The sequence below is a fragment of the Amblyomma maculatum genome, chromosome 1 (genome assembly GCF_055883805.1).
Source record: "Amblyomma maculatum isolate TAMU_Amacu chromosome 1, ASM5588380v1, whole genome shotgun sequence".
Taxonomy (NCBI): domain Eukaryota; kingdom Metazoa; phylum Arthropoda; class Arachnida; order Ixodida; family Ixodidae; genus Amblyomma; species Amblyomma maculatum.
Window position 1 is genome coordinate 189,252,252 of NC_139344.1, and position 14,215 is coordinate 189,266,466.

The following is a 14,215-nucleotide window of genomic DNA, read 5'->3' on the forward strand; positions in this document are numbered from 1 at the left end:
TCCTTCAACTATTTTGCAGACCTAATTCTCCATAACAGTTTTCCTATCCTTTCATCTCAAACCTCATTATTCCACAGTTATTACACCAAATCTCATGGTACACCTCTTCGTCATGTACAAATGTTGGGATCTGCCCTCAACACAAGCTATTTCACATTTGGTATCTGCCACTTAGAGTTTTTCTATTCTTCCCTTCCTGTTCTTACATTTAAAATGGAAGCATTCATGACTCTTAAGTTAAATATTTCTGCATCATAACTTTCTACAAACATATTTGAGAAGTGTGTGATGAGAGGCTAGTTGGTAAGGCATTGTGAAGACATAAAACATATGTTTCACTTTTGCAATACAGTAACCAATAAACTGCATTCTACTACACTGCTTCTTTTCATCTTTGCAAATTCAACACCTTTAAAGAATTTTTTTTCCTCTTCTTATATAAACACTGTCACAAATGTACTCCTTGATTAGACTGGGCAAAAGAAATTACCAGCTAAGCACCAATTATTAAAAGGACTAAAATTAAAAGCTTGCAGAAGCATAATACCCTAGCCTTTAGGCAAAAAGTGAAACATTGTTGATAAACAGCTGCTAACAATCAGTTGAGGTTGAATTTTGAGGCAGTCACGAACAGCATATTTTTTTTCATACTTACAAGGTTCAACCAAGCCAACTGCTGCAGTGTGAAGTAAAAGGAAGTCGACAAATAACAGTTGAGAGCATTACGCAAGTGCTACAAATAAGCACAAGTAAAATGCCACAAACAGGTCTTATGATAACAGTACAATAGTATCACAGTTTTTACATGACACAACTTGTAAATAGGATGTTTCATCCAAGACTGTCAGCAATTTTAAAAAAATGGGCTTTTTATTTAGGAAATGCTTTTCTGGCACATCACTGTCAGCAGTGCAGTGCATCAGAATACACCTGAGATGTACTATCAGGCTAGTTAACTAGTACTGAAAAATAAACTTCTATCTATTATTGTCAGGCTCCTTATTATCTTAGAGGTGTGTGGCCCACAGCAAGTAATATACGTATCACCTTTTAGAATTTCGGAAGTGCTGATGATATAAATATTACAGTAGGCTCCCCTGTAAGATCAAACTGAAGGGACCAGAAAATTTATTTGTTCTTAACAGAAGTGCCCCTAACAACAACAAAAGAAATGGTGGGACACTTAAGCCCTGCCTTTAAGGACACGACAGTGTTATTGGCTACCGTTTGCTGGCTACCACATCATATAAAAGATTACCTGACATAGATATAATGCCCCGCTTTTAACCAAGCCGAACAAACATCCCTGTATGGCCTAGAGCGTGCGTCTAACCCGGGATTTAAAAACTTCTTGCATTCTGATCTCACCTTCCTATCTCAGAGGTGGCAGCACCAGCCAACTGAGTCATGTCATAAGTTCCTTTGACATCACACAATCCCATGACTAGTCAGTGCATGGCCATGGCAGCTACCAACAACCACCTGCCAGAGACTTGCCAGCGATTTTTTGCCCTCGATAGTGATGCTGACAATGCTGCTGCCAGATTTTATTCAAAACAGGGCCTTTAATGCTATCACGTTTAAAAATATGTGAGCATGCTAGGTGCATTACGTGAGAGAGAATGATCGCAAATAGAGCATTTATTGCATAATGGTTTGGTTTGGTTTGTGGGGTTTAATGTCCCAAAGCGACTCAGGCTATGAGAGACGCCGTAGTGGAGGACTCCGGAAATTTGGACCACCTGGGGTTCCTTACCATGCACTGACATCGATTTATTGCACAATGCATGAAGTGAGCTGAAGGCAGAGCACAAAACCAGCTCATACTGTTGTACATGAAAATGGCATGGGCCTAATTTTCTTCTTTTGCCATCCCTTCTTTTTCACCATATCTTGCAGTGCCTGGTACTGCTGTTTTTCTTTTTCTAACTTTTTCTTTCCATCACACTGCTCCAAGCATTTTAAGATACCCAGCCAGGAAACCATGCACCTCTTTTGTATCTCGTGTCTTCTAATAGCATAGATGTTACTAACGTCACCAGCAGGCACACCATGCGACTTACAGTAAGTTGTAGGAATTGTACATGATGCCGGTATCTGGATCTGTTATATTGTGTTGAAAAGCAATGCCTTAAGTCAACAAACAGGTACACTTTGCACGTACGCACCTTTTAGTCACAGCATATCATGCACATATGATGTCAAGATGTGACCATGTCAGGTCTCTGCCAGCGCAGGCACAATGGTGGCCTCCCTTTCCCCTTCAAAAAGTGTGCTTACGCAAGACAGCACCCCCGCAGTTCTCTACAATGGTGCACTGAAGCCATCTTGTAAGGTTGCACTCGCTTGTACAGAACCATGTACATTTTTTTTTTTCTTGACAGTGCGGCGCAGAACCCCATTGAGTGCTGCTGCGTATGGCAATCACTGCAAAAGTTGACCTTAATAGAAGAACATACAAAATAGTTCGTATCGAGCAGAATGTCTATGGGGAATCAATCAATGGTCTCACACCTTTCACCTCATGTGAACCTCCAAATATGTCATCCGAATTCGTCTTAGCAGGAGTATACTATACTTGCAGTGCTCTCTGTGGATAATGAGCCAAACAGTAATAGGTAAAAGTTTACTATTCAATATTAGTTAGCCAGCTTCTGCTAGCACACGCATGTCAATTGTATTCTGATGCACTACACAGCTGACAACTTATGGCGAAAAAAGTGCCAACTCAAAAAGGCTATTTTTAAATATTGCTGAAACAGCCTATACGATAGAGTTTTAGTGTACCGCGATCCGTTAAAGTGATCAGTCACCGCGCTTTCCATTGTGCATGCCCAGGTCCCCTTGATGCCAACAGATGGCGCCGCATACTGGCAGTCAGCACACACATCTGCCGTGTTGGGGCCATTCAGTGTGTGCGCACTGGTCGCGCACGATAAAGGATCACGGTGATGAATCGCGTATCACGCTGTACTAAATTTTTCTAGTGATAACAAAGCCAGCAAATCCGACTTATTTACAGTTCAAAACATTCAGTGCTTATCATTATAAAGTAAGAAGTAGCCACAAATTTTCATCCCATGCCTTCAAATTAGGTCAGAACTTTTTGACCATTACTAATTGTTTAGAAGTGTTCACTGAACTTTTCAGTTAATACACATATGCATATGTTTAAAAAAAAAGTAAATAAAGGTTATTAGAATTCAATAATGCAGATGGCACATGTCTAAGTATAAAAAAAGACACCTTCAAGACCCAGAGTAACGGCAGAAAAGTGCAATGCAGAGAGTGGCTATAGTTTTTAAGAAAGTTAGCAAGTTATTAATAGGTGATGCAATCAAAAACATGTTAAACTCAGCTACTTCATGAATTACATAAATTTGAACACCGCACGCATCTTCTTTTTTAGAAGAGAAACATATAAAGCAGCTCAGACAGCCAGTTCCACTCAAAAGCGACAAAGTGCAGCTTCCAAGACAGTAGTAAATGTGTATATTTCGATTGCCTTTTGTCAATTTCTTCAAAACTAATGATTCTGATAAAAATCTATTAATGCTGCACATACTCCAGTAGATGCAAGATCACTTGATCTGCAACTGTTCTCAGATAGCAGCCTCATAGGAGCATGAGATAGTGAGAAAGCTAAACAAATGCTCTAGATTTTAATCATGTTCAAAAATATTCTTCTCTGTAGCATTGTTAAACATCGAACTGAAAGCCTTTCAGAGTTTCTACTCAAGTGATTTGATACTACCGCAAGCAACAAATCAAGTACTGAATCAAAACAGTTTGCTAAACAATGTTACCATTTTTCATTAGATTAAGTACTTTCAACAAGTCTTTTGATATATCTTTCAAACCTTTCAACCATTGGTCATTAGATTTTAAGTGTTTTCCAGTAAAGGTTCTCTGTACAATCAGATATAGTATGTCCGTATGCCCCAACTCCAAGTCATGGAAAAAAAAAAAAGATATATATATATATATATATATATATATATATATATATATATATTTAAGAGTGAAGTTTCGAGATAAGAAAAGCAGCCAGAATTTACAATGCTAATCATATCTTATATTTATTTAAGTCTTTTTGTTACATTTTAGTTGAACACAAACTCCACTATAGAAGAGTGCAACTGAGCTATGTAGCAGCATGGCAACACACAAAATACAGTAAATTCTTGCTAATTCATCCTTCAAATGACCCCAAGAAAATGTTAGATTTAACCAAAAGTTTGAGTTATAAAATGGGCCCAAAAAAGAACTGAGAGCTGTTTGCATCCCAGTAATTTTTTGTAATGAACCCTTGTATGGTAAATTTGTCTGCTTTTGAGATGAAACCAAAGTGACAACGATGTTTTTTCCCCGTTCCTTTAAGTGCTTTACTTTTGCACACACTGTCGGGAATGCTCAAAAGCTCCAAGATCGTAAAGGCCTCTGCTACTGTTTTCGCACTGTGACGCACTAGCAGTGGTGCCTTTTCACAAAACAGCCCCATCGCGTTTTCAGGATTTTTCACCAGTGTTGGAGCATCGCGGTGAAGCACGCAGTGCAGTGAAACAGCATATCCAACGTGCAGTTTTAGTGATTTCAGTGCACCGGAAGCAGCATGTAGATGCACGGGGGAGGATAAATGCACAGGCATTAGATCAGTGTTGTGGCATTCCAAAAAAATTAAATAAAAGATCACACGACAGGCAGCGTCCGACTGGCCAGCCCATGCACCCAATTGCAGCTGCGGGATGCCGTGACGCTAAAGGCGAAGCTGAAACTATACGACTGAAATGAGGAACGCCTGATTCATGCCTGCACTGCTTTTCTGTGCAATTGAGGTTCATGGAGGTCTACTTCGGCAATAGCTGGCTGTGCGGATGATGCCTAGACGCAATCCACTGTCCGAATTAACCGGAGAAAGCCTGCCCATTGTTCGAATTAACGACCGTCCGACACCATAGATTTACATGAGCGTCAGCCAGGACCACGTCTCTAGGTCGAATTTCCGAATTAACGAGAGTTGAATTAAAGATATTTCAAAGTATAACCAATAATGAGAAGCGCACGAGCTGTAAGCATTCAGTCGCGCTGGTAATGTGACAGCAGCAGCAGGTGTGGAGTGTCAGAGGCACCTACTTATTCACACATGGACTTCTTTCAGTCTGCATTGCTGCTAGACTGGGAAATCAATGAAGCCCTTGCATATCCAGGTTTCAAATGTAGGATCAGCAGTGACATGTACAGTACAGTCCACTGGTAAATGGAACAGAAGATCGCTTGGCCTTAACACTTTGAAAAGTGCTGCCGCCAACCACTTACAAGAATCATCATCATCATCATCATCATCATCATCATCATCAGCCTGATTATACCCACTGCAGGGCGAAGGCCTCTCCCATATTTCTCCACTTAACCCGGTTCTGTGCTAGCTGCATCCACTTGACCCCTGCGAACTTCTTAATCTCATCCGCCCACCTAACTTTCTGCCACCCCCTGCTATGCTTTCCTTCCCTTGGAATCCAGTTTGTTACCCTCAGCGACCATCGGTTATCCTCTCTTCGCACTACATGTCCTGCCCATGTCCATTTCTTCTTCTTAATTTCTGCTAGAATGTCGGTAACTTGAGTTATTTCTCTGACCCACTCTGCACGCTTTCTTTCTCTTAATGTTACCCCTACCATTTTTCGTTCCATAGCCCTCTGGGTTGTCCTCAACTTAAGTAGAACTTTCTTGGTTAGCCTCCACGTTTCAGCCCCATAGGTGGTACAGGCAAGATGCAACTGTTGTATACTTTCCTCTTGAGCGATACCGGTAAGCTGCTAGTCATAATCTGCGAGTGCTTGCCAAATGCGCTCCATCCCAATCTTATTCTTCTTGTTATTTCCTTTTCATGGTCCGGATCTGCGGTTACTACCTGTCCTAAGTAGACATATTCGCCTACTACTTCCAGTATTTCGCTACCTAATGTAAACTGCTGTTCCTTCCCGAGGCTGTTGAACATTACCTTAGTCTTCTGCATATTGATTTTCAAGCCTACCTTTCTACTTTTTCTGTCTAGGTCATCAATCATTATTTGCAGTTCATCCCCCGAGTTGCTTAGCAAGGCAATGTCATCAGCAAATCGCAGATTACTGAGGTATTCTCCATCTACCCTATCCCTAACTGCTCCCATTCCAAGTCTCTGAATACTTCCTCTAAACAAGCTGTGAATAGTACTGGGGAGATTGCGTCTCCTTGCCTAACACCTTCCTTTATGGTGTACCTAAATACCTTATACATATAAGGTATTTACTAAGGTAATCACTAATAGAATCAGGACAACCTTAGACTGCAATCAAGCAAAGGATCAAGCAGGGTTTCGGAAACAGTACTCTACTATCGATCATATCCATACCATCAATCAGGTGATATAAAAATGCTTACAAGAATGGACGGCACCAAGTGCATGCTCGGGAAGCGCTGTCGGCCGTGCTTCATGCGCATGCACCATGTGCGATTGTTTGTCGCTGCCTCTCTCAGGAGTGCTATGTAAAAAGTGGCAGCAATGCGGCCTCATGTTCCCTTTAACAATGGACTGTACTGTACAAGAACCACATGAAGTACAGAACAGTGCTTGCTGATTGGTGCAGACTTGCACACTGGCTCACAGCATAGTTCCTGGAGCAACCATGCAAACTGCTGGCAATGATTCCATCCCCAAATTTTTACAGGCCAGGTTTCAGGACACGTGAATTTTGCCATAAAAGCCTTTTGAAACAGAAGTGACTAACAGATGGAGCCTGTGTGAGTTTACTGTGGGGCTAGAGAAACTTGACTGATATTTGAATATATGCAATTCAAGTTATCAAGACATAACAGTGGAGCATGGTTTTCATTTCAGACTTTGTTTACAAATATATGGCAGTGTTCAGATAAGAACGGTAATAGAGGTCCCATGAACGTTTTTTTTTCCAATGAAATTTTTATATGTTATAGACGAATGTGTTGACACAAAGGAATGAACCTTAGTTTTGCACGATACGCTTTACGTTTTCCAGAAAAGGATTGTATGTCAACAAGTGGAAAACAGTGATTTTGCCATTTCAAAAAATTGCAAGTTTGAAGCCCTCCTGCTTATGCATTAAAACTGTGTTATACATCATTTTTTTACTCAATAATGCAACTTTTCATTTCAGAAAGGCTATAAGCAATGTTTTTTGTTGGCACAGTTTTTTTACGAAAAAAATCACAAACATTGCTTCAGGAACGGCACTGCAAACATTTGATTTTCAGCCCTACATTCTAGCACGGTGCAGTAAGGTGTTGCCACTTAAGGCTTTTTTGCTGTACTACGCCGGTTATGTTCTTTATTTCAGGCAAAATCTGTGCCTCTAGACTAGTAGGTTTTTTCTCCACACCACTTCAAATTTGGCCGAATTTCTAAAACATCAAAATCAAGGTTGTCCATTTTTTTGTTTTTGAATCTTGGCCTGCTACTAGTCTAGAGGCACAAGTTCGGACGAATTAAAGAACATAACCTTTATAGTACAGAAAAATAGACAGCAGCAGCAACACCTTAATGCACTGTGCCAGAATGAATAACTAAAAAATTGACTTTTTTGCAGTGCGTCCCCATTCCTGGAAGAATATACTGTGGCAACATATAATGTTCTTTGTTTTTCCAAAAGTAAAAGTTGACTAGATTTACTGCGCAAAAAATCATGCATGACAGAATTTCAGTGCGCAAACAGCAGGGCAAAACGGTGTTTTCTACCTCTCGTGATATTTACGATTTTTTTCCAGGAAAACTAGAGCGTATCCAGCAAAGCTAAGGCTCGTTGTGTCGAGGAATTTGCCCGTCAATTATAAAAATTTCATTGAAAACAAAAAATGGTCACGGGACCTTGATTAGGTTATCGTTCGTATATGAAAACACCCACATGTTTTCATTTTGTGGCTGCATCTATGAGAGAATTATTACTCAAAGCCCATCACGAATGCTGCTTAACTTTGCACGTAGCTGACAGGGTGAGAAACAACTCGGCTGCATCATACAATAAACTGATATAAATATTACTGTTTAAATGGATTGCTCTGCATTCCAAACTGGAACTGGCAGCTAGATGACTATACTATACCTGCTTCACGTGGCAGTGTGAAAGTCAAAGGGCAAACACAAAAAGTGTAACACAGCTATGGAGGTGAAAATTATTACTCATGACATGCACAAACACAAACGTGTGCATACGCATGCGCGAGTGTGTGTACGTGCATGTATGTGCACTCATGTGTAAAGACTGTGAAAAGTGACAGCAGGCAAGCTGTCTGGGCTTGCTGGGCTAGTTGGTGTGACATTGTGTTTAACCATATTGTGTTTAACCATAAGCGCCTGTTCCGTTCGTCTTTCTGTGTGGTTCGTCAAATATTTCCTTTGGTTAAACACAAAGGCAAGCTGTTACTTTCACATTTACACCCAACTGTCAAAATTAGGAATGCAGTATTAAGTAAAAAAAAATTTTTTCATCAAAGCTGTGCCATGCATTTAGGAATAGATTTATGCAACCTAACTGCCATTTTGCTAATTACATAGTGCACCTTAAATTGTCAAGTCGCATGATTTGGATTTGAATAAATAAATGTATTAGATGAAGTCGCCCTACACAAAAAACTTTTAACAGTCGGTGGTACTGCCGGCTTAAAGGCGGTACAGCTCAAGCTTCAAAGGAAGCTTCGCAGCTGCAGCAATGAGAAAAGTGATCTTGCAACGTCCATCACATAAAATGTAGCTGCTGCCATGGACATTTTCTGAGTGCCAATTGTGATTTTGTTGCAAACCCTCCTTTCCGAGTACAGCTACTGTGACTGCGAGTAGAATCAAGCAAACAACTAGGTTTCAGTAGCACAACCCCTTTACCCTTCTACTATACTACTATACTAGCCATTTTGACAACAAACAGGCAGATCCATTTTGTAGTCAACACTGCAGCAGCCACATTGATGCATCTTTCACTTTCAAGGGCAGTGCAATTGCATGCTCACTGACCAGCTACAGTCAAATGACCTGATCAAGACAATATTCAGAAGGAAAATAATGAAAGGTATTAGTACACCCAGAAAAGCATGGCCACCACTTGAGCCTTTGGCAGACCAAATAAATCAAAAACCAATTTAACCAGGGTGAATTCAATAAAGTCAACTTATATTGCCCACGGCTTAATATATGGGATCAATAAACCACCTAGAAAGCAAAGAAACATTCATATGCATAAAATTTTGAGATAGGCACAGTGCTCTGCTGCAACACGCTTTTCATCCATTGTGTAAAAGCACAATTCAAACTTTTTAGGTTTAAGAAAGAAAACTAACAACAGAACTGCAGTGTCCAAGATGCAAAAAAAAAAAGTTGAATGCAAAATGATATTGAACAGCACATCTGTAAAAAGCGAGCACAGATATGCAGGAGACTTGGTGAAATATGTGAGCTAATAAGCAGGCTGCTACTAAGTGCCAAATGAAATAGGAAGAAAACTGAAACATGAACAGAAAAACTAAAGAACCTTGGCTGAGGTGAACTGAACACTTGCTCAGCTGAATGCCACTTTGAAGGCACAAAGACTGTGCACTAAAAGTGTTAAAGGACCTCCTCTTAGCTTCCTCTAATGCAGCTAATATTTCTGCATTCTTGTTCAATTTGTCCTGCTCATTCTTCATTTGAAACTTGAGGTACAAAGCAAGTAGTATCTAAAACTAACTAATATATAAAACGTAGTCTTGGACCGCTTTCCGAATTTCGGGAAGCACTAGATAGATCTTCAAGAAGAAACCGTGCTGTCCTAGAGCGTTCTCTTTCAAACGACGCTCGTACATGTTTGCGAGGTGTTCGGCAACCTGGGCTAACACAATCACCGACAGCGTTTTGTGTGCACTGCCTCCCATCTGAATCGAGATGTTCAAGGCACCTCTGCTATCATAAAATAAAAACACCTTCAGAAAGTAAAAAATTCACCGCTATCCGCACTGCCAGCTGGAATCAAACTGCTTATATTATCCACAACTTAAACAAGAAGATTCCAAGGGCAGGCTGGCAGCATTCACAGGTCAAAAGCATCTTGGCAGACACATCTTACAAGCTTAGCACACGAACACTCAAAAAGGATTTTGTGGACAAAAGACAGCAAGCAGGACAGAACCACCGCACACAGAGCAAGTAGAAATAAAAGGATCAGGAATATGCAAGAGTATTGTGGGCACTGTAACTGAGCTATTAAGAAGGAGAAAAAAACAATAAGATGTGGCAAGCAGAAGAGAGAGAGAAATAAAGCACCTGTGGTCAAGACGCTCCGCCACCAAAGCGGCCAGACCTGGGCAAATCCCTTTGGTCCACCTTTAAAGACAAGCCATTAGAGGCGTCTCCATCAAGGGCCACGTGCTGAACGTACCCAAAGTTGACCACCATCACATAACATACAAAGAGGGCAGCTCAGTGCTCACAAAAGCTGCCCCTGATGAGGCTTTTTTCTACTGGAGCAAAAGCAAAAAGCACACTTACCAGCGGCGAGTCGGAGCTTTCACTGACACTATCCTGGTCACAGTGGGTCTCCCCACTGTGACTATCTGGTCGCAAACCACTACGCAGAACATCTGGAGTCGAGCTACGCTGGCGATTGAGTTTATCCACCTGCATTTGAGAAGTTTATTAACTCACACTACATAAGGGAAGGTGCTTGCAGAGTTTCCCAAGACCCAATTTCCTTCCCAAGCTTGTGACAATACAGCCTACCAAAATGTGTTTTGCATACAATGCTACATTAGGAAAATGAGATATTTAAAAACAAACCTATAACAAAACTGACTCACATTAGACTAATCTAACCAAAGCATTTCTCCATTTAGCGAGAAACTGTGCGACATTTACAAAGCAATATACAGTAGAACCCCTTTATAGTAAAGTCACTGGGACCTGTAAAAATCTTTACTACATCAGGGTCTTTACTATGCTGTTGGTGATAACATGGTTCTGAAGATGCTGTCTGGCAGTTAAATAGGCACTTACTAAAAGCTTCTTATTGTTGCTTAATGAAAAAAAAAAACTGAAATACCTTCCATCTCACTCTTATCATCTCTTCGTACAATTTTGTTCTGTTATAAGAATTTTCTACATCTTGTGGAAGTACCTCTTATGCATGAGGACGTGGCTACGAATGCAACCAAGTTTGATTTCATGTGAAAACCAAAGCCTTGCATGAACATGGTGTCATTTGTTGCCATTTCTGTCATTTAAAAAGCAATAAATGCGCGTGGCAGTCAAGTGCTGCAAGGCCGCACACGCTGCACTTCCACTTCTTGCCTCCGCTGCCTCATGCTTCGTGCTGCACAGTGCTGTGAATGTTTGCTCGTTTCTTCCCCTTCCCTATTTCTTGCCGCACTTTTACTATCCTTTACTTTCTACTGGCCCGGTATGTTTACTAAAAGCTGAACTTACCAAATCACGATGACTGCGGGGCAAGCTTTCAATCACTTCATCCACAATTCGGTCAGACACATGAGCAGCTATTGTCAGATTAATTTCACTGCAAGAAAAAGGAATAAAGTGAAGACAGATATCAAAAGAAGACAGCCATAGCTATAAAATTCAAGACAAAAGTTAAAAGGTACTCGTAGAGATTAAAAACAATATGACAATCACAGTGACAGAAAAACAAGTGGAAAAACATAATTTGCAACAGGAGCATTTTTAATAAACACTTTTGTCCCAGCAGTTAAGCAGGTGAACTAAAATAACGAAGTATATACGCACATACTGTTTTAGAAGTAATTTCTATAAGGCTTTTTCAGTGCATTTTATAAGTTATCAGATACAAAAATTTCACTGCAGCCTGATAACATTGAAGTACAACCTTGGAATTTTAAATAATATATTGTTTCATAAGCGTCAACTAGTTGATGGTGCTTGAAAGAGGAGAGGCTAAGGTTTTTGGATGTGCACAAAGCAACCTTCCAGTTCGAGTATCAGCAGCCATGTTCTCTTTAAATGATACACGCCTTTTCATTGATGCCGTCGCCCTTGTGGACAGCTGGACACACTAAACGATATGGTTATTACACTTTTTGCTCATAGAGCATTTTATTCCGGCATACTGTGCCAACGCCACCAATGAAAGAACACCAGCGGTCCTCACTAAGCACTGTGTCCTGACAGCATAGCAGGTGAAAGTGCCACCCATAGATCATTTTGGGAGTTGTTGAGCTACAAACTATTAAAAGCAGTCACCTGATTCCCATAATTACCTACCCTATTGTTAAATAATTATATACACTTATGGTATGGCTTTGGGGTTTAATGTCCCAAAGCGACTCAGGCTATGAGAGATGTCATAACGGAGGGCTCCAAAAATTTCGACCACCTGGGGTTTTTTTTAACGTGCACTGACATCGCACAGCACACGGGCGCCTTGCTCTTCGCCTCTATCAAAAAGGGCCGCGGTGGCCAAGATTCGATCCCAAATCCTTGGGCAAAGAAGTCAAGTGCCCTAACCACTGCACCACCATAGTGGGGCGCCTGATTTTTATTTGAGAGCGTTTATATGAAGGAATGCAAATTTTTTTTGTCAGAAGTTGATCCTTAAAATTTGGGTTCGCGTTTTATAAAGGATGATTTCATTCAGATAAATGGTGGGATCAGCTTGCAGCTCTTGTTTAAGTCCTAAAATGAAGCCCAAGTTCTTTATAGGAAAGCTGAAACAATTTTCAAATTGCATAAAGTTCGGTGGTTGGAAAAAAGGGATTTTGTTTTTTATATCTGTCATTTTTACTGAATTCTGTCGATAAGAAAAGCCGAAATTGCTTGTTAAAAACGCACCACGATCATGCCCACGTCACTGCCCCGCCGAGGCACCAAAAAGGGGAACAGGAGAACGTAACGTCGATCTCGGAATGCCGGCCAGCTGGCTAGGCCGGTCGCGTGTTTTGCACGCTTGCTTTGCTCCATCCCGTGCTTTAGTGATTGAAGGATTAGCACAATCTGCTGCTGGTGCAGTTTGTTTTCTCCATCTGCGCTGAAGGTTCCGCATGTTCAAAGATCTCATGAGGTCAACCGATAAGCAGCTGTTGCGGAGTGGCGCACTGTGCGCTTCGATGCCCTTCGACTAGTGAGCCTCTTTTGCTCAGTTGTAAAATAAACGTTGTTCGATATCCAAAAATTACTTTCCTCGTGTCATTAAAAAACAAATATTTTTGTGAGTGCGTGAAGCGAATAGTGGCTATCGGCGCGGCTTTCCGTTGTATGAACATCAATGGTCCAGGCAACATGGTGCTTTATAGTTTCCAGAGAATAAGACTTTTTCGGCGCAATGAGTCTCTGTCATAAAAAGAAAACATTTTTTGCCTTTGGAATCAGCTGTGTTCTGCACTGATGGTTTTCGTGCTGATGACGATAATCGAACCTTGGCAGTGAGTGCAGCCACTTGGGATTCCAATTAAACCACTGCAACTGAAGTTTGATGCCATTCTGTAATTGTTCCCACACCTAATTAGGTTAGTACCATTGTTGCACGGCTGGCTTCACTGTCGTCACGCTTAACCGAGGATAATGAACTTAAAACGCGATAGTTAGGTACAGCAAACAAAATGCATGATCAGTAGAACGAAGCTGCATTTGCAATAGTCATTTATAATGCAGTGTCTGGAATGCTGTGCTGCTCGAGCGGCAACAGCACACTCAAGCATCGTCCGAACGCTGCACTGCATGCACATGCAGTGCCGGCTGCACCTTCCGCAAGCTGCACGTGGGCCCCTTGCACTAGAGTCAAGAAAGCGTGCTCGAATTTATTGTTATCTTAAATAATAAGCCCAGAAATAACGGCATGTCAATTAAGTGGCAAAATTAACCCTTAATGAGGAATGTTGACCTGTACCGAGATGCTGGTAGGAGTAATAACTGCAATACAAGAAAGTTTCCCTTCACAGCTGTGTAGCGGCAGTCGCCGGTGCGTAGCGGCTCATCCGATCTCCTCGTATACTTAGCTCCTCTGCGAAGGTGGTGCCGTAATTATTCATATCTTCATTTCATTGTGAGTAGGCAGTTCTATGAGTAGCCCATTTACTACAGCGCTGCTCAATCTCCAAGCGTCGTCTGCTGTGGCGCCGATGCGAAATAACATAGGCTTAGCGAAGACCAGAGAGTGCGCTTGGCCAGAGCGTCCTTCTGCCGCGCTCGCTGCCGGCCCCGTTCGGTAAGCTC

At 41.3% G+C, this 14,215-nt stretch overlaps 1 protein-coding gene across 5 annotated transcripts in view; it reads right to left on the minus strand.

The window, feature by feature from the left end:
- The window catches only part of LOC146205198 (F-actin-uncapping protein LRRC16A-like), a 137,177-nt gene that overhangs the window by 23,425 nt on the left and 99,537 nt on the right, over window positions 1-14,215 (minus strand). For all 5 annotated transcript variants that reach the window (XM_084589901.1, XM_084589903.1, XM_084589902.1 and 2 more), the window contains 2 exons: window positions 11,459-11,546; window positions 10,526-10,654 (listed from right to left, as the gene is read on the minus strand). In XM_084589901.1, coding sequence (XP_084446027.1) covers window positions 10,526-10,654; window positions 11,459-11,546 — 217 coding nt within the window. The remainder of the gene's footprint in view (window positions 1-10,525; window positions 10,655-11,458; window positions 11,547-14,215) is intronic.